General features: G+C 32.0%; 1 protein-coding gene across 1 annotated transcript in view; it reads right to left on the bottom strand.

Annotated features, from left to right (window-relative positions):
* LOC131849841 (calbindin-32) overlaps positions 1–21,469 on the bottom strand; it is a 59,584-nt gene extending 38,115 nt beyond the window's left edge. Inside the window, exons 1-2 of the mRNA XM_059199967.1 lie at positions 21,240–21,469; positions 1,675–1,760 (exon numbers count right to left, since the gene is read on the bottom strand). Coding sequence (XP_059055950.1) covers positions 1,675–1,760; positions 21,240–21,390 — 237 coding nt within the window. The 5' untranslated portion in view covers positions 21,391–21,469. The remainder of the gene's footprint in view (positions 1–1,674; positions 1,761–21,239) is intronic.
* Positions 21,470–21,972: the final 503 nt, after the last annotated feature.

The following is a 21,972-nucleotide window of genomic DNA, read 5'->3' as shown; positions in this document are numbered from 1 at the left end:
ATGATAATGGAATGGTGCACCCGCCTGCGCTATCGGTTTACGCTGGCGGGGCACCAGTGGAGGATGATAAGATGAACATGAGATCAGGTCAGTTAGCCCATCGTGGTAAATTATCCAAGAATTTATCAAGATGGTTTCCAAGGGAACCGTGTGGAGGTCAACCTGACATGATACATTGCTGGCAATAAGATCATCAGTCCACATTACCAACAATCTCCTTTCCCCCAATGGTGGTAGTTACTTAGTTATAATTAGTCAATTTATAAGAGTTTTAATTGTAATATTGAAATATTAGATTTAATGATTTAATTATATTTATATTCAGTTTACAATAGATAGCTTTTAGTTCCGCGGAATCCCAAAGTTGAATTTACTTTTATTTGTTTGTTTAGTCCAGGAACAGTTGAAATAAAATCAATATCATATTTATTTATGCCCATACAAGATACTTATTGCAGCGTCAATGTACTTTCTTTTTTTATTGTGTAATCAAGAAAATAGTTTTATGTATGTTATCGTTACACTTTGTATAATATTATATTTTTTAGTTCCAATAAAGAATTATTATATACCTAATATTAAAGTCATGTTTTTAAAATAGATATGTATAATTTGTGCTGCTCATGGGTCTCTACTTCAGACAACTTTCAATATCTATGGAATTCATTTAAACATACAGTAAATAATTATAAGAATACAGTTATATTAATAATTATAATTACCCTGGACATTTCACACAACGCCATCTAGTCCAAACAGCGTGTTATGACTATGAATTATGGATAGAAATACTTAAATGTAATATTTGATTATAAATATATACATAAGGTAAATACCAATACAAATAATCATACTCATGAATACAAAGGTTTGTACTGTTTGTACTGAGGAATCGAACACACGACCCTCGGAAGTAAGGCTGTGTGCTACCGCTAACCACCGTTTGTCCATCTAGCCTGCCAGAATTTGCGATAACACTGTTTATTAGATATAATAATAAAGTGTGTCCTGTTTGAACAGAAACAAGAAGTAGGTATATTTATAGAAATATTGTTTATTACTTTGTTTAAGGATTTAAACTTGGAAATTAATTCAAGGAATAACTACTTTGACGTAAATTTAATGTTGTACATGAATATAAATAAGTACTGTGAATAATGAATACTACACTAATTGAATTGCTAATATTTCTGATTTATATTGCTTGTAATTGCAAATATATGCGCATTAAATACTGCTATACTTTACAATATATAGATATAGATAAATAATTATAAAATTCACAAAGACACGTAATTATTAAAAAAATGAAACCATATATATTTCATTAATAAAATTGTACAATATTTAATTCAGTATGCCATTTTTATAGTCTGAAATAGTATAGCAACATTTTTTATAATGTGGCATTAAAAAATACATACAACCCTAAATTTTCAACCTTCTTACATCAACCTATATATATTTGTAGAAAAACAGTTGATGCACAGTAAGATGTCATGCCAATCCTGTAAGTTCACTGCCTAATCGCACACTACAATCAAATGACAGTTTACGAAGCAACCTGCTTAGCGGTTGAAATATGTTAGACTGAGGTATCCATGGAGACGACATTTTTTTCATATTTTAAAAGATGTAACTACAAAATATATCTACTTTAGTTGTAATACTTACATCTGGGCTCACATCTGTAAAGTTGGCACTAGATACGAACTCCTTCAGGAAACCGTCCAGTTCTGTACCCTCAATGTAGCCATTACCTTAAAAAAAAATATCAAATATTAAATTATTTTTAAGACCTATAATAACGAGACGAGTTCGCGGCAAAATGCTGTTTCCAACGCGCGTGCTTACCCTAAGAAGACTTCCGGTCAAGTCAAAATAATTGCCGCGAAACATGAAAAATCTACATAGTTATAAGATACTGGTTGACCCATTCAACTTCGTCTGGAGAAATACATAGGAAACACCCACACCAATACAAACAATCATACACATGAATACACACACCAATGAATTGTTTGCCATCTCAATTCCATAAAATAAAGTAACTACAGCTACTTATAGAATTCCAAAGTACCGACAAGATACTACTCAGTACTTGGGGTTTGCAACAGCTCTATTTGTCATACAGAAAAAGATATAAAACACAAAACACGGTCGTTTTTTGGGTCAGAAAAACACCCAGAACTATACAAGCAATCATACTCATGAATAAAAATCTTTATATCTATAAAGATGTATGCATGTATATAGTTATGTATTTCAATTCCATAAAATAAAGTAACTAAAGCCACTTAAAAAAATCCGAAGTAACGACGCTGTACTTCTATACAAATATCATATTAGGTATACAGTACGCAGTACTTGCGGTTTGCAACAGCTCTATTTGTCACCCAGAAAAAAGACATCAAACGGGAAAACACCGTCGAATTTTGGGTCAGTTATTATGGGTAGACATATTAGGGGCGTACATTAGTAATATTTGATGGTATTGATTGTTCGCAACCCTACATTTATGGTACAGTGATAGTTCATTATGGATTATACATATTGAACAATGGTATGACCCACTTTGTAAACGATAGGCGGGTATATCCCGTTGTAAAACCATGAAATATATTCGTACATCACCTGCTTACTAATAATACGTGTTAATATTGAAAAGAGTATATGTAGAAAGATAGAGTTAGTTACGAAGTCGCGGGTACAGCTGTCTAGAATAGATAGTAATAATAATAACGCTATACAATTTTATATAACGCCATCTAGTCCCAAGCTAAGCAGAGATTGTGTTATGCATACTGATAACTAACTTAATGATAAGTACATTTGTTTTGGGGGAAAGGGGATTGTTAGTAATTTGAACTGATGACCTCTTTGTTAACAATGTCAGGTTGACCTTAACTTGATTGCCTCTGGAAATGATAATGATAAATTCTAGGTAAACTTCTCAGGATGACCTGACCTCATGCTTATATTACCATCCTCCACTGGTGCCTCGCCAGTGTAAACCTTCAGCGCAGGCGAGTGCACCATTTCATTGTTATCTATAAAAACAAACTATATTTGTTTTTGTAAATACATAATAATATACACAAACATCCAAACCGATACGAAAAAGATGAATATAAATGTTTGCATCATGCGAGCAAATCGTCGAACCTGCGACTATCGAAAGTAAAGCGGTATACTAAACCGTCGGACCAGTGAGATTGTCATATATTTAGGTACGTTTTCACAGATCATAACCACATTTTGGTCTCTTAAGAGACTAAGAGCACTCAAAGTAATGAAGTTTCTTTCGGTTCCGCGAATTACGTTCCTAGACTAGAGAAAAGATAATAGCAAAAAAAAAATCGGAGGTAATGTCAGTAATATCACATATATTATATTATTTGTGGTAATATAATAGCAGTTGCTTAAATAAATAATAAATGGAAAGTTTTTATTATTTTCTCTGGAACTCTTAAAGAAAGATACATACAGTATATCAAATATTTGAGTAAAAACAATATATATATACATTATAACTAGGGCCCCTCACTAGACACTGCAAATTGAATAAATAAATGGCAAAATTAGGCCTGAGCTTAACAATAAGCTGCAGATTTTGCCAATCTGAAGAGGAAACGCTACTACACATCCTAACTGATTGTAGCACACTTATGCATAAACAAAATATCTCCTTTGGAAAGTATACACTATATCCTGAGGAGATAAAAACCATCGCTCCTGAGAATATCCTTCAATTCTTGTCCCTGTCTCGTACTGATTGGAAATCTGTTATTTCTGAAGCTAGAACGAAGAAACATTTTATTTGGCATTAATTGATTTAGATTATTCAATATTTTTTCATTATTTGGTTACGATTTTATGCGCACAAAGTCGCGGCGTTAGTGGACACAAATTGAAAACGAGGAAACATATTTTAATCTCTTACATTAAAATATGTGTTATATATTAGAAAATACATATACACAGACAGACATATACACAGACGTACACGACCGGTACCTACCCTCAATTATTTTACCTCAACTGAACTCACCACATACCCACTCAATTACTAATAATTGTTCAAATATTATTCTAGATTGTATTGCTTGTTTACCATAAAAGCATTGTTTTCAAAAAAGTCGAAAGTAACGTAAGAAACATTATAATTTAATATACTTAGTGCGCACAAAGCATTAAAAAATATGTAAGTCATATATATAAATAAATAAATAAATATGGCCAACACTCAGAGCGATAAAAACAAAACCCATGAAAGTAGACGTTGTATAGTTACAACCTAAGTTACTAGGTTCGAACCCGTGACTATTGAAAGGCGACGCAGTGCGTTAAATCGCTTTACTACCAAGGTTGTCTAAATATACACTGGCTTATAGGTCAAAAGATATATTCGAGGTCAAAAACTCAATATCAGATATTCTAGATTTAAGTCGTCTCACGTAGGCCTGCCTGTTTGAGACGCCGATTGATCTTACCTTCCGAATGGTTCTTTATTAGGAAATAAATGTACCTAAAGGAATTTTTGTGATTTCTTTTTGCCGGTTTCATACGATTATGCCAGTTGGCCCGGGGGATTTATTCATAAATCAATTTCTAATCTTTGATAGAACTGACATTTACAAGAGTACGTTTTATGAAAGTAGATTTCTTCAAAGGTGCGTTAAAAAAAGTCATTTCTCGATGGATGAATAAAGCAAATCAAAAATCATTTATTCATATATATATAACATTTTAGCCGAAACCAATGTCTTTTGTATAATGCAACGTTGTTTTGCCATAGAAATTGAAGTACTAATATCGCTATAAAACACAGAGGTTGATCCTAAAAGGGTAAAATTTTAAATATGTGTGTATTTTTCAATGCGACTTCATAATAAAATTATATCAGTTGTCTAGCATACATAACACAAGTTCTGTTTAGTTTAGAACTAGATTGCGCTGTGTCAATTGTCCAGGGCTATGCGACTTCGCCCGCGTGGTATTTAACTTTATTTTTCTAAAATAAAAGTAGCCTAAGTTACTTCTTATTACATCAGCTACTTGCTAATAAAAGTCCAAATCTGTCCAGACATTTCAGAGATTACCCGGAACAAGCAGACAGACAAAAATTGTAAAAAAATCTTATTTTGATGTATGTACCGTATTTATATTCATATGCATGTAGTAAAATACAGTTATTTCAATATTACAAACAGACACTCCAATTTTATTTATATGTATAGATATCCAGCCGTCGAGGAAGGCAATACCAACCACATCTTCTATATAATATACACAAAATGCATTAGAATATGTTAAACTCCCGTGGAATACATATTATCTCTTATGCGTTGTCATTTCCGTGGACTAAGTTATAATAGCTTCGTACTCAGCAATTTAACATGTATATCTTACCCTTTTAACTGGAACAGCTACAAAGCAAGCTATTTAATGCTAGAAATGGCTGCGGTCGAGGCATCCACATATACACATATATTATACAAACAACGGCCTTGGTGGTCTAGCGGTTTAGGACAACGCCTTACTTCTGATGGTCGCGGGTTCGATTCCTCGCACTTGACAAATAGTTGTATTCATAAGTATGATTGTTTATATTGGTCTGGTTGGTGTATGTATTTACAAAAACAATTATATAAGCTGTTTAGTATCTATAACACAAGCTTTGCTTAGTTTGGGACTAGATAGCGCTGTGTGATTTGTTCCGAGTTATATGTTTATAAAAAATTACACTCTTTAGTAATTATCTTCCTAAAAAGCCTAGGCTATGAAGGATATAACTTATTATTTAGGGATTATTACTAATAATCTCCCAAAATACGTTAGGATAGACGATAAAGGCTGTTATTACTAGTCTATAAGGATACTGTATTAAGATGGTATGATACATTTAAAATAAAAGTAGCCTAAGTTATTCCTTATTACGTCATCTACCTGCCAATAAAAATCCTGTCAAAATCGGTCCAGCCATTTCAGAGATTAGACGGAACAAACAGACAGACAGACAGTTAGACAAAAATTGTAAAAAATGTTATTTCGGTGTATGTACTGTATTTACATTCAGCTGTATGTAGTAGAAAACGGTTATTTCAATATTACAAACAGACAATTCAGTTTTATTTATATGTATAGATGTATAATAATAAAATAAAAAAATAATAAATAATTAACAGTTTCCTGTGGTATCATACCTGCAGAATGTATCATAACCAATTATCATGGGAATTCACAAAAATCCTTTGTTCGTAACTCCTTGGATCCCTTTGTCGCAAGGAATTGTGCAAAATTTCATTAACGACGAAAGTTTAGTATGATCAAGGAATGCTCAATAGATAATATATTATATTACGAAACTCAATATAATATATCATTACCTTTAATATTATAAATGCGAAACTCAATATGATTTTATGTCTGTCTCGCTCATTACTGAACTGATTTAAATGAAATCATTACATAGTATAAAATGCGAAAAAAGTCGCTGTCGCTGTTGTAATGTCCCTTTATGTATTGAATACACACTCTTTAAATAATGGCTTAACTAAAAAATTAGGTATTTTGGAAGGGGTTGTTATAATTGTGTTATTAAGTGATTTTCAAAAAGGTTTATATATATAATGAATTACACCAGTATTGCGATATGCCTTATTAACGCTCATATGTCATAAATAAAGATATATGTCATTTGTATAAGGACTTTGTGTTGATCCGTTGTCTCCTTACAAAAATGAATAAACGTTTGCTCATCTGATTTTATAAATACAAAATATAATCCCTACTGTCTTGTGGACAAGAGCGTGAATCCCTCTTATTAATATTTTTGAAAAACAACATCTTGGTTAATTTTTCCTGCAACATTTTCCATCCGATGCTGTCCATCAGTCTGTCATGTGTGCCACATTTTATTTTGATTTATCAAAATTTTATTATGTACATCCTATGAGCCGTAATGTTTCTTTTAAAGGATGATAAACTGGAAAATATAAATAAATATGACATTTAAATTTGATAACGATTTACCATTCAAGGGTAAAATAAAATAGCAGATAAAAGTTTTTATGGATGATATTTGAAGCTAGATGAAGCTTTTTTCTTACGTTTTTTGAGGTCAGTTTATTTAATAAATACCTTACCATCGTGAAAAGCAAAACTTCTGAACTGATTTAAATGAAATTTATCAGATCTTGAGATAGGTTTCCTTTTTAAGCTAAAAAGATGTCAGACTGACATGGTACATTGCTAGCAATAAGATCATCAAAGCACATATCTAACAATCCCCTTTCCCCCCCGAGCCATCATTATAGCCTATCATCCTACCCGCCTACTATAAAACTATTGATTTGTATTTGCTATTCGTAATCTAATAGGCGTTTAAGAATTGGATACAATATAATCTAAAACGTATATAAATAATCTCTATGTCAGAATATTATAATACAATATAATCTAATAACGTATATAAATAATCTCTATGTCAGAATATTATAATAACATTTGACAGTTTGTATTTACATAAAATCCTAAATAAGTAATGCTAAACAACATTTATTTAAAATAACTAATATATACTCGTAAATAGGAATATGCTTTCCGAATGATAGAATAAATAAAATATTATACTACTATTGAAAAGTGCTTACATTAAGTTTATTTGAATTATTTAAAAAAGTGTATAAATATTGGCTAAAAACTCGAGAAGTACAGTTTAAGAGTTAAATAGAAATCGCCGTTTCGGAGGATATGTTAACTAACATTGTGACATGAGAATATTATATATAAGAAGATGAGGGAACAGAGAAACAAGCCAAACAAACAAACTGGTCAAAATTATAACTCTCTTTTCCATGGCAATAGTTGGGTAACAAAAGAAATTAACATACAATATGAATAAACATTGTAGGTATTTCTATTACCTCCCAAGTAAAAGCAACGAGCTGGAATAGTTTTATGTACGCTACGTTAGTCTGGCTTTCAAAAGAGACAACATAATACAGACTAGACTCATTCGCCCTCAACATATTTTGTTTCAAAAACAGAGCCAACTCTTAACATATTTCGTTCTAACGGTTTTCCGTGACTATATTGTGGTAAAAATATCCACACTCATGCTACTATTTTCCTTTAAATAAAATTTTATTAATATTCAGTATTCACCCGTTTAGCTATAAATAGAAGTAATGTTTTTCTTTCGGACTACTCTAATGCTATTGGCTTTTACAGCTTCACCGGACGACAGGGGGCGAGTGCAGATGGCACTCCAAACCCGCGAAAGGACTTATAGAGCGGAAGGCCAACTCTCGCCTGACGGATACGACTTTAGTCTGAGGACACCGCTAGAGATTCGAACCTCGGCTCAGGCCGTCGTAATATCGATCCCCGTTTAAATTGGACGGGGGATCGATCGGAGTGGGTCATCTTTATTCAATTAAACTTAATATAAGCACTTTTGAACAGTCATATTTTTTGATCCTACCTATCCTACTATTTGACTCATTTAGAACGCAGACTCATTACAAAATGACGTGTAAAAAGCTTGCGTGTTGCTCTTTTAGATAAAATTGGTCCAGAATTTCATTTAAAAGATTTGATACACAAAAAGCGTATTGTCATATATTTACTAAATTAATTATCTAAAATTTCTGGGTATTTATAAGCCTTGCTAAGCGTATATGTTGACCCATATTTAACAATATACTTGTGAAAATTTCATCCCATTTTAAGAAAACTAAGGTTTTACGTATAAACGGACACTGGAATTTGGAAAAACAGTCTGTTTTCGCTTCGTTACGAATATACGTTTTATTAAATGCCCATAACATAAATTAAAATAATATTTGTTTCACTTTATTTAATAAGCCGTTGGAGCACGGGAGCACTGAACTTTAAATTCATTTGCTTATTAAAATTGCTACCTAATACTGGTTATGTACATATTTTTGTATTAATGTTCTTTATACGTTGCCACTAGTCGTTCGAAACTGAATATATTACTAACAAAAATGAACAAACAGTCAAATGAGAGCAACGCCAGATGCTATACAATAATATAAGTTCCTAATAACGTTTACATGGTTTAGGACTCCACATAAATCTAATGATCTGTTTCCGTTTAGTACAGTCAGCTGCATATAAATAGAATATGGTGTGAAGTACAGTCAAAATTTTAAATGATATTTTTTTAAGCAACTGTAGTGACAAATAACCTGAAGGCAATGCAATAGCTGATGGTAAGTGACAACCGCTGTCTATATACGTGAACAGTACTACGAATATCACGTCATCTGATGCTTGTGCCATCTAATTGCCATTGACTGAACTACCCACGCAAACGACTTCCTATAAACTAGCATTCAGAAAATTACTCTACCTCGATTAATTTTCTGTAGGTATAATATTATATGTATATATAAAATGTTTTGTGTAAAAATATATAATATTTTATGTACAAAATATATTACTAGCTGTTCTTGCGACTTCGTCCGCGTGGCATATAACTTTATTTTTCTAAAATAAAAGTAGCCTAAGTTACTCCTTATTACATCAGCTACCTGCCAAAAAAAGTCCCGTCAAAATCGGTCCAGCCATTTCAGAGATTAGCCGGAACAAACAGACAGACAGACAGACAAAAATTGTAAAAAATGTTTTTTGGTGTATGTACCGTATTTATATTCATATGCATGTAGTAAAAAACGGTTATTTCAATATTACAAACAGTCACACCAATTTTATATATATGTATAGATGTATAGATTTTGACCATCATAGTAAAGATGTTGTAATAATTATATTTATTTACTCGAGTATGTTACAACACTGTCATAACATGTTTAACTTAATGGGACATTGTTTATCCATTAAGTATATACTCATTATAATTAATCAACTATGGTTACATAATATTTAGATAGTAACGGTAATAATGATATTTCTATACTATTGTTACTATGCATAATTTATTACATCATAGAATAACATTAAGTACTACACAATTAGTATTTTTGAAGGTGGGTAATGGGATAAGGAAGAAGCAGAAGATGATAATGATAATGGTATGCTTCACTCGCCTGCACTAATACTTATCCTTACTAATCCTTACCTTCCTTACCTATATTATAAATGTAAAAGTAACTCTGTCTGTCTGTCTGTCTCGCTTTTACGTCAAAACTACTGAACCGATTTAAATGATATGTGTTAGTCTAGACCCTGAGAAAGGACATAGGCTACTTTTCAATGCGAAAAAATGTTTGTAAGGTGTTGATAGGGGCGATGCAAAGTTATATGGAAGAATTGTCATTTTAAAAATTATTAACTTATTTTTAGGTTGTTGATTGAATTGGATGGAATTATATATGGAAATTCGTAATTTTTGAAGCTACAAAGATGTTTTTTTTTATTTGGATTTTATTGTGTTAGATTATTAATTGATTATTTGGTCACTATTTTATGCGGACGAAGTCGCGGGTACAGCTAGTCTGGTATATATGGGGCACCAGTGAATGCTATACGATGAGGACAGGTCAGTTAGTCCATAAAGAAAAACATAAGAAAGTCGGGCGAAATATCATAAAAGTTAATTGGAAATCCAATAGTCTGCCGGGTCATCTAGCTCACAATAAGCCATACTAAACCCAATCTTTACGAAGCTGACTGTACCTACGGAATTAATAGAATTTATCTGCCTATGAAACTGAGGTGTGTTTAATGTTTGTTTTTATACTATACGATGGTGAGAAGGGATAGTGATTACTGATTACTAAAGTACGATGACTACAAATCTACATACGTGTGAAAATTTGGTAGAGTTCTTCAGTATAAAATAATATATATATATTATTTTATATACATTTTTTTTTAATTCTTTTTTTTATACTACGATAATGGCAAACAAGCATACTGCCCATATGATAGTAAATGGTTACTGTAGCTTATGGACGCTTGATACATCAGGGGTAGGTATCACGTGCGCGTTGCCAATATGTCTAGACCGTTTCACAGTTGCAATTAACATCTCTAGAATTAGGCTTGTAACTAAGTATTAAATAATTCATACATTATTGAAAAAATATATATACTACTTGGCAAACTAGCATATGACATTTGATGATAAATGGTCACCGTAGCCTATGACCGCCTGAGACACAAGGGGTGTTACGTGCGCGCTGCCGACCCTTAGAAACCTTAATATACCCTTCTTGAAAAACCCCATGCTGTAGTGTCATGGGAAAACTTCGGTAAGAAGTTCATTCCACAATCTAAGTGTACTCGGGAGGAAGCTCCTCTGAAATCGCACTGTTCGAGACCACTTAGGTTCCAGCGTGTGGGAATGAATACCCTGTCGATGGGGAGCGGTGCGATGTTATTTTTTTTGTATCAGCCATATACATTTTTTTTATTGATGATAATGAAATGATATGCGCTAACGGTTTATGCTGGCTGGGCAACAGTGGAGTATGATAAGATGAATTGAATGATGAATGCATGATGGTCTGGTATATGCTAGCGGGGCACCAGTGAATGCTATACGATGAGGTCAGGTCAGTTAGCCCATCGTGACAAATTCTCCAAGAATTTATCACGATGGTTTCCAGAGGGAACCGCGTGGAGGTGAACCTGACATGTGCTTTGCTAACAATATTTGTCAGTCCATATAACTAACAATCTCTTTTCAGCCAGACATTTGAACTCACGACCTTTCGTGTGGAAGACGAAGGTAAACCACTAAACTACGACGTTATCATATTTGTAGTATTTATTTCTGGAAAAAGTATGTTCTTGTACAACAATGGAGTCATTCAACCGGAATAATGCGGGATGGTAATGACGGTGATAATGTTGCCTGAAATTAAGCCTGGAAATGTGTACAGGAAGAGCGGTTGCACACAAACGACTACATAAAAATAACGGCGTATACTTACACAGTACCTGTAACTAGAACGGTTATGCGAACAGAGTTTTCAACTTTGAAACACTTGGCCTCGAACGGTATTTACAACACAAATATCTATATATATAAAAATTAATTGCTGTTCGTTAGTCTCGCTAAAACTAAACTGGCTGAACCGATTTAGCTAATTTTAGTCTTAAAATATTCGTGGAAGTCCAGGGAAGATTTAAACGGTGATAAAATATAAAGAAATTACATGGGTTATAGTAAAAACAACAATTTTATTCAAACAGGCTCCCATATAAATTGTGAAAAAATGTTTAACATTTTTAATTTTGAGGCGAAATAATGTTCGCGGGGCCATATATATATATTATTGTATCATGCTATCGATTTGAAGATATAGAGAGATAGACAGTGAAATTATGTGGAACATACGTTTGAAACCTAAAACCTCGAAAAATCGAAACCAATTTTTTTATGGATGATAATGAAATGGTGCACACACCTTTGACATATTTAATTTTTTAGGCAAATTCACCAAGAATATAACATGGTTTCCAGTTCACAGGGTCACATTACTAACAATCCCCTTTCTCAACTACCAACCTATTATATAATGTCCTATATAACGTGGTGCCGTATCCTTGGTGCTGTATATATAGAAGATGGGCTATCAGTCATTTAGTTCTCTTTAGAAGTTCAGTTGAGTTTCTTGCCAGTTCTTCTCAGTTGAATCTGGATACTGAACTGGACGATAGGGAAACATTAATACAAACAAATACGTTCATAAGCGGATAAATTATCTTTCATGAGTAAATGATTTTTCATTTGATTTGATTTGAGAAGTGCTGTATTATATGTGTCACGAAACTTTTCTATAAAAATATAGCAGTCTAATACGATTCTATTTTACATTTAGATGTGTTATATAAGCTGTGTAGATAGAGAAAGTTCTATTGTGTGCTGAGTACAGTAGCTCATGGCGGGCAACCTTGGCGAAATCTCACCTGAAGAGCTTTTCTCTTCAACTGTTAGGCGCTTTTCACAATGCGCGGTTTGCCACAGCCGGCTGCCTTGTTTATTTAGCTATATATTACTAGCTCTTACCCGAGACTTCATTTGCTTATTTTTGAGATAGAAAACGGCTTGAGATTTTCACAAAAGTTAAAAAAAAAATAAAGACATTGCGACAATTAAAAAATACTATATTCAAATCACTTTTGGAAAAATCTTATTGTACAGTCAATGCGTAAAATGTACATATCCAATTGTCAGGAATGTGCTGTATTCTGTATAGGTCGAATATGTGATTGTCATATATAATGTTACTCATATGTCATAACAATTTATCTACATATTTATATAAAATTTCATTAAAATCCGCCCTATGATATTCACCAACTCACAGCTCACTATTTCAGCCGCCAAAAAGCAAACTGTTTGGTGGCTGAAATAGGTGAAACTGAGGTGCATACGCAGACAACTTTTTACAGGCTACGTCTGGAGGATATTTGTAGCAATATTCCCCCAAAAATCATCGTTGTTAGTTAGTTCCTCGTGAATTCATCACGATGGACTAAACTGACTTCATGCTCACCATATCCTCTACAGGTCACTGTACCCGACAGCTAATATATGCTTTATTCTATTATCATAGATTAAAGGCAATTCTTTCATAGACAGCCAAATATTCAGTTTATAAAAAAATTGTGGTAACATTTGTGAGATCAAATTAAGGAGTATACGTGCTGAACACCACGTTTTACTCCGCGAGGTTTTTGGCACGAATTTTTCAACGTTGGCGCAGTGCCATCAAACACTAGGCCTGTGTAAGGATTATTCAACTTTCAGATACTTTTTATTGCTTTGATAGATGATCTTCTTCGCTAAAATGTGCAGAGAATTAATAGATCTGAATCGATGTGTAGTACACATATGAGCACACTAGCTGATACCCGTGACTTCTACACAAATTTTCAACCCTATTACACCCCTTTCAGATTACAAAAGATTCATCAATATATGTTCGTAATTTTTTAGTTTTCTATTGTATGTATATTATTCTACCTGATCATTTTTCAATCAGTTTCCCTAAGTTTGCCTTGAAAAGATTGCTTTCTGCAATAAGGCTGCCTTATTGTAACTATACATGTCCTTTAATATATTGTTTATGCCTTTTCTTTACTGTGTGTTACAAATAAAGTATATTCTATCTATCTATCTAAAAGATAACTTATGGTCTCGTGATACAATCTATCTTCACGTTAATCATTAAGATCTACTCTGTTGTTTAATTGTGAAAACGTAATAAACATAATTATAGATACACAGTTAAGCTCAGCTACAGATTTATAATATTTCTATCATAAAAGTGTGTATTATAAAGAAAAATTTATGAATATTCAGTATATTTTTTAAGTAACAATTTGTATACTTTATATAGTTTTAAGAATTTTGTAGTATTTCATAATTGCAAATGTTTCCAGTGAATAACATATTAGACGGTGGTAAGTTGTTAAAATATTGTTTGTTATTTGTAAAAGGACCGCATTTAGACCTATTTATGACCTATTATTGTACACAATTTTTTGTTTCACTTCATTATATTACAAAAACATTTTGTGATTGAGAATAAACTTTTTTAACATATAAATAACACACATTTCCAGCAGACAAAACGACGAGTTAGCGCAACTCGTTTATCTCCCATTCCCATGAGAATCTGTGAAATTAATGGATGAGACACAACTTAAAATATTATTGAACAACAAAATCGACTGCAAGTTTGGAAAAAATTGTGTGCAATCGTTAGGTTTTCTTTTATATGTAATTTTTATGTAAAATGTAGTTTTTAATACGAGAAATACTAAAACCTATACGTATATATTTCATTGGAAAGCGTATTATTTATTGTATCTATTTTCACCACTCCACCATTCCTCTCAGTCATCCGAAGGTTGACTAGAAGAAATCCCTCTTCTGGGAATAAGTCCGCCATTGTACGCATTTATTCTTTATGTCAATTGTGTCCCTTTATTTATAACTAGCTGTTCACGCGACTTCGTCCGCGTGGAATTTAACTTTATTTTTTTTAAATAAAAGTAGCCTAAGTTACTCCTATCTACATTAGCCACCTGCCTAAAAAAATCCCGTCAAAATTGGTCCAGGCATTTCAGAGATTAGTCGGAACAAACAGACAGAGAGATAGACAAAAATTGTAACAAAATGTTATTTTGGTGTATGTACCGTATTTATATTCATATGCATGTAGTAAACGGTTATTTCAATTTTTTTTTGTATGTATAGAGTTTAATGTACAATAAAGTATTACAAACAAGCAAACGTAGGGTAGAGAAACAGGAAGGGCTGGTAACATTAAGTGAAGTACTAAAGGCTAATAAAAAAAATATTTGCGGTCAATACGTCAAATATCTTCGCAACGTCGAAGATATTACAAAAATAATTATGTCTGCGTATTTATTACCTTTTCACTGCTAAACGAATGATTAGACATTTTATGTGATAACACTTTATCACGAGGACTGACGTAGACTAATTTCTACCTAAAAAATGTAGTAGTCGCGCGTACAACTATAGTTGTTAAAAATATTTTTAAATAAATAATTTTCAATAGTTGTCAAAGGAACTCTAATAACTTAATAGGTAGATCTTCACGAAAATCCAATGCCACTTAAGCGACATCTACTCTATTTTTTGTAAATACTCTTCTTCCAAAGGTTGTCTAGAAGAGATAGCATCACATAATTTATCACGATGGTTTCCAGGGGGAACCGCGTAGAGGTCAACCGGTACATTGCTACGAGTAACAATAGGATCATCAGTCTACATTACAAAGTCCCATTTCCCCTTGTAGTAGTGAGTTATCTTTATAATAATGCGATTGCGGTACGATTAATTTTAGTAATTTTCACAGTTTATTGTCTTATAGAATATTACTACACAAAAATCTTTACTTATTTCCAAAAAGCACCAATATTTTCATATATCATCATAACCACCTCCGATCGATCCCCTGTCCAATGCAAACTGGGATCGAAATTACGACGGCCTGAGCCGAGGTTCGAACCCCTAGTGGTGCCCTCAGACTAAAGTCGTATCCGTCAGGCAGGAGTTGGCCTTCAGCCGCTCCATAAGTCCTTCGGCGGGTTTGGAGTGCCATCTGCACTCGCCCCCTAACGTCCGGTGAAGCTGTAAAGGCCAGCTGCGGCCAACAGCATTACAGTAGTCCGAAAAAAATCATCATAACATTAATACTAGATTTAAAGACAAACTTGCTGTTCCTAAGTATCGTTTAGAAAAGTCAATGTGTCTTTTATGTGAATGGATATAAAAATGTACAATAAGATAACAAAGGATATACCCTTAAATAAATTCTAAACATCTGTTAAATCATATTTACTGAACAATGCCTATTACTCACTACATTATATATATATGATTACATGAATGACGAGCGTGCATGGCAATAGTTGTTCATGCACGGGATTTTCATTTAATGTTAGATATAGAGACACCTATATAAATAAAGTATTATTGTAAAAACTTAAAAAAAAAATTTTATTTATTCAATTGAGTTTCTTGCCATATCTTTTGAATTCGGTTAAAATATCTTAACAGCCGCCTACTTGTCTCATTCAGTGCATGCGACGAAATGTCGAGTAGCTATAATTATACAAGTCCACGATGCTATTTTTATTTCAGTTCAAGGTTGCGAAGGCTTTTCAACATCTGCAATGATGTAACATGTTACCGAGGGATATTATTACCGTCTCATATAATAATATGTCCTACTATTATTATATGATTACTATCTGTCCCGGAATTTCAGTTTGTCATATAAATTTAAGTACTAATATCGCTTAAATTAAAAAAATATAGTAAAAGTGTGAAAATTTAGGGTTGTATGTAATTTTATATGCCACATTATACAAAAATATTTTGTCGTAATTATAGGGGGGTTATATAAAAAAATATATAGGGGTTATCTTCCTTATCACATAGGAGTATGAAAAATAGATAACGCTGGTTCTTAGACTTACTCAATATGCATACAAAATTCCATAAAAATCGGTCAAGCCGTTTCGGAGGAGTATGGTAATTAACATTGTGCCACGAGAATTTTATATATAAGAAGAATAATTTTATATAACACTTATTAATGAAATGGTCTTAATATCAACATTTTATTTTCTTTTGTTATCTTTACGTAGGCTGTCTCACGTCTGGCACCCCTCTGAAAATCAGCGCTGCAGTATAACTTATACACTACAGTATAAATGCTGAGTGGGAGTTATTTTCAGACTTACAAATATGATTTACTTATATATATAACTTATATTGTAAACATTGTTGGAAATACTAGTACTGATGTATGTAATGTATTATTTTATACTATATAATAATGTACTTAATATTATAAAACTGAAAGTACGTCTCACTCTCGGTTCATTACATTTTGCCCATATAAACGAAACAAAACAAACTGAAAAGATCTTATTGAAATTTTACATAAAAAATGAATACCATGATGACAAATATAGGCTAATGTTTATCTAAAAAAAGCAGCACAGGTAACGGGTAATAGGTACTAAGTCACATAATAGAAATTTCTCAAGTTTCAATGCTTCATAATAAGTGTTAGTGTAGGTTAGGTGTCTGAGTAAACAACAATTGGTCTTAAATATTAAATTATTCAAATAAAATAAGCAAAATGTGAGTACATCAAGTAATGCGTCCACGACGTCGATAGCTAAAAATGCCTCTCAACATTTAAGAAATAATCATATTATTTTTTTGGACTATTAACACCATCTTGTGTCACGGTAAGCAAAACTTCTGTTATGGGTACTAAACAACTGATATTAATACTTAGACATATATTTATTTATTTATTTAAACTTTAATGCACATTATTTTAAACTACATATGGCGGACTTAACACCATGCGGCATTATCTACCAATCAACCATGGGTGGTGCAGAGAATAATTGTTGACGGTGAAAATATAAAAAAATATATTAAACGATACACATAAAAATATATATAAATAAATAACTACATATATATATATATATATATATATACATACAAATAAAAAACAATGAGCAAACAGGACACAGGAAAGGTTACAAGTTTAAATAATGTTCCCGTAATTTACGTTTGAAAGAAAATCTACTCGTAATATCTAGACCGATACAAACAATACGAATGTTAAAAATATTCTCACCGTTGCTTCTCAGTTTATATATTCAAATATCCTATATGTTCATAAAAATCTTGACTTATTTCCAAAAAACAGCAATATTCATAATATTAATACTAGATTTAAAGACAAACTTGCTGTCCCCAAGTATCGTTTAGAAAAAGTCAATAGGTCTTTTATGGGAATAGGTATAAAAATTTACAATAAGATACCAAAGGATATTTTGGAATTACCCTTAAATAAATTCAAAACATCTGTTAAATCATATTTACTGAGCAAGGCCTATTACTCACTAAACGATTACTTGAATTACGAGCGTGCATGGCAATAGTTTTCACGTACGGGATTTTCATTTAATGTTAGACATAGACACCTATATAAATACCTATACATTGTAAATAAACTGACTTTAAAAAAAAAAGTAATTCAATTGAGTTTCTTGCCAGTTCTTCTCAATTGGATCTATATACCGGACTGGACGGTAGGGATAAGCAAAATATAATGTAAATACTTGACGTTCATAAGCGGCTAAAATGTGTATATATATAATAAATGATTTTTGAATTTGTACCGTGCGAGAAATCGAACCCGCGCCCATCAGAAGTAAAGCACCGAGGCCATCTATCTTCGTATTAATCTCGTCTCATGTAAATTTAACAGCAAATTTAAGCTATGCAAGAAAAGACATATAATTTATCACATTTATATAAATCTTAGGTTGACTGCTGACAAATTTGTATGCGACATGTCTTTCGGAGTATACAGTAAGCAATTTATCGTATTTTCTCAGATCGTGTACGATAAATTGCTGCACGTTTTCCACGAATCTCCCTTGTTATATTGCTTTTAAACTAATACTACTGCACATATTGCTTCGGAATAGCTTTATATTTAGACGATTTGAATTTATATTGATTTTATTTTTATACAAACGACGGTCGGTGGTCTAACGGTTCAGAACACCGCTTTACTTCCCATAGTCGCGGGTTAGATTCCTCGCACGGTGCAAAAATTTGTAATCATTTATTATTCTTTGTTTCATCTGGATGTTTTATAAGTATGTGTGTATTTACAAAAAATATATAAGTAGTATTTTTGTTAGTGTTGTCTAAAATGAGACCAGATGGCGCTGTATATATTGTTTTGAGATATTATTATTATTAGGTTGTTGATTTAATTATTTTGTTTATTGACATAAATTTAACAGCATAAGCTGATGATCTGTGTATCACCCTAATATTAATCAATTTAATCAGAGTCAAGTTCATGTCCATTTCGAACTGATGGTAGATTTAACTCTTCATCTAGATTGATTTTCTAAAAGTTGTGTGGGGTACGTCGTTATTTCTATTTCAATCACCAAGCAGCTTGCTGTTTCCGTGGAAGATTGGATAAGGCAGTAAATTTATGGAATTATAGAGGCACAAAATCTTAATAGTAATTTTTCGGAATGGCAACCCATGAGGGGTATGGGCGTTATATGATGACATACCATCTGACTAGGTTTGTTACCGGTGTGTTGTTTACACACCAGGTCACAGGTTGAGTGGAGCGCGTTTATTCTTAAAAACTCAACCTTGACTGATTTTTTTGTGTGGTAAACGATGTAGGCCCGAAAGTATTGTTGCAAAGAGTGCAAATCTGATTTCTAAGATCGCTTCGCGTTTCGCGCTTCGCTCAATAAGCCGTCAAATCGTTTGCCGTTCTATTTCATTAAAAAAATCGTGTTACGTAACAATATTTATTTATTTTCGGGACTGAAAAAGAAAATTAATATCTGTTCATTCCGCTGCAGTTATTTCCGTTTATGCACCACCATTGTGTTTTATCAAGAGCGACTATAGTGAAACATTTTTACTGCCAAAAAATAAAACGTCTATTATTTAACTTAAGTTCATTTGAATTGCTTTTAAAAGAACAGTAATTAAGTAGTGTCCTTTATTTAACGGTCGACAAATTAAGGAAAGACGTGTTCCACTCCACTGTTCTTATTTTTACTAAATCTAACCTATGATGTGGTATTTTTTTAAGTAATAATTTATTTTAAGTAAGTACTTATTCTTTTAAGTTTAATTTTATTAAAATAAATCTAAATAAATATCACTACATTTGTAATTTTTTTAGTAATTGATTATTAATTTGTGTTTTTATTTATCGTATAACAGACTAGCTGCTTTAGCATTTTTATAAAGGATTTCTACGTTTTGACTAGATTGCACTAGCTCCTTAGCGGTTAACAATATAAATAATGTATATTAAACACCAAAGTTTAAAAATAACTAACAATGTCAAAATGTTCTATTTAAAATACCAAATAAGATCTTTTTTGAGAATGTATGAATATCTATATGGAGTATATATGGAAGAATTGTTAATTTTTAAGAATAAGTCTTATTATTAGTATCTGGTTTTCAAAATACCTTTAGAATACTGTATAATAAAAAAAAAATTACTTTTAATTAAATTCTAAAATAGCAACATAATTTGACAGTGTGGACGGTAGACACGAGAAGTTATCTATACCTACGCAGCCTCCGGATGCGCACAACCGGCTTAAAACTTTACATAATATAATAACTTTAGATTAAATACAGAGATTTACAGCTTTTGTGTAATTAATGAGGAATTATACGAGAAAATTAATTGTCCATGTTACTTTAAAAGGAAAAATCTACTTAGTGATATATAAAGTAAAATCTGTATAATTTTTTTTAAATAAATTGTGTAACACAAACTTATTGGCAATCTATTCATTTGTGGGAACCTGGTCTATCGTGTGACTGAGAGGGAAAAATCAGAACAGTTCCTGGTACCTACTTATGACCTGGATGTAGGTTTAAGGGGCCCTTGCTCCATCGCTTGTGTTTCTCTCCCTGTCTAGCCAAATCTTGTATGATCCTTCTAGTGCAGCTTTAGATACACTTTCTAATATATACTGAAGTTCTAAAGAGGCCAAGATCGTTTAGACAATTGTAGAGAGAAATTGGTTTGTATGCTGATATAGGTGAGACTGCCATACTGACAGTAGACGATTTTTTATAGTCTACTTCTGGTAATAATATAAGTACCAATATTGTTGTGATTATGAAAATAATTAAATCCACTTCCACTTACCATCCCTGTCGTAGTGACTCCACACTTCCATGAACTGGTTTGCCGACAGTTTCTTTAATTCCCTCGAATCTGGGTCTCGGAACTGCCTCATGAAGTTCGACGCTCTCTCGAAATTCAATTTTTTTGCAGAAGAATTCGAATCGAAACTCATTTTGCAGAAAAATAATTATCTATATTTTATTTAAGAATATATATTACTGTCGTTCGAAATTATTATTCTCATATATGAATAAATAAACTCGATCATATATACATATATCAAATTAATATATTTTATTATATTAATTGTAGTAAATAAATAACTTTGGCTTGATTTATTGTCAGTTTATTTATATTCTATTATAAATATTATTTTTTTTATTTACGTATTGTTCTTATTCTTGTACATATAATGTTTCAGTATACAAAATTACTCTTTTTCGTTTCTCATCTCATCTGAAACAAAATAAAAAATAATATTTAATAGCGAAATGAAATATGATAAAGTACTTGTAAGCTACACTTGCAAGTAGACAGCAAATGTCCCCATTTTCATTTCAGTTTTGATGATATTAAATAATACATTTATTTTAATTGTGCCGACGTGCATAGATGGTGTAGAATGGGTTCGATAATCGAATAATACTTTATTAAATTATACTGTTACTAATATCAATATATTTTATATTAAATATATAATAGTAAAACTAGACTATCTACTAAAAAAACGTTCCAATTGTTGTAAAATAATTTA

Source organism: Achroia grisella, unplaced genomic scaffold, assembly GCF_030625045.1.
Source record: "Achroia grisella isolate CSIRO2021 unplaced genomic scaffold, CSIRO_AGI_Agris_v1 utg660, whole genome shotgun sequence".
Taxonomy (NCBI): Eukaryota; Metazoa; Arthropoda; class Insecta; order Lepidoptera; family Pyralidae; genus Achroia; species Achroia grisella.
This window is presented reverse-complemented; position numbering and strand designations above follow the sequence as displayed.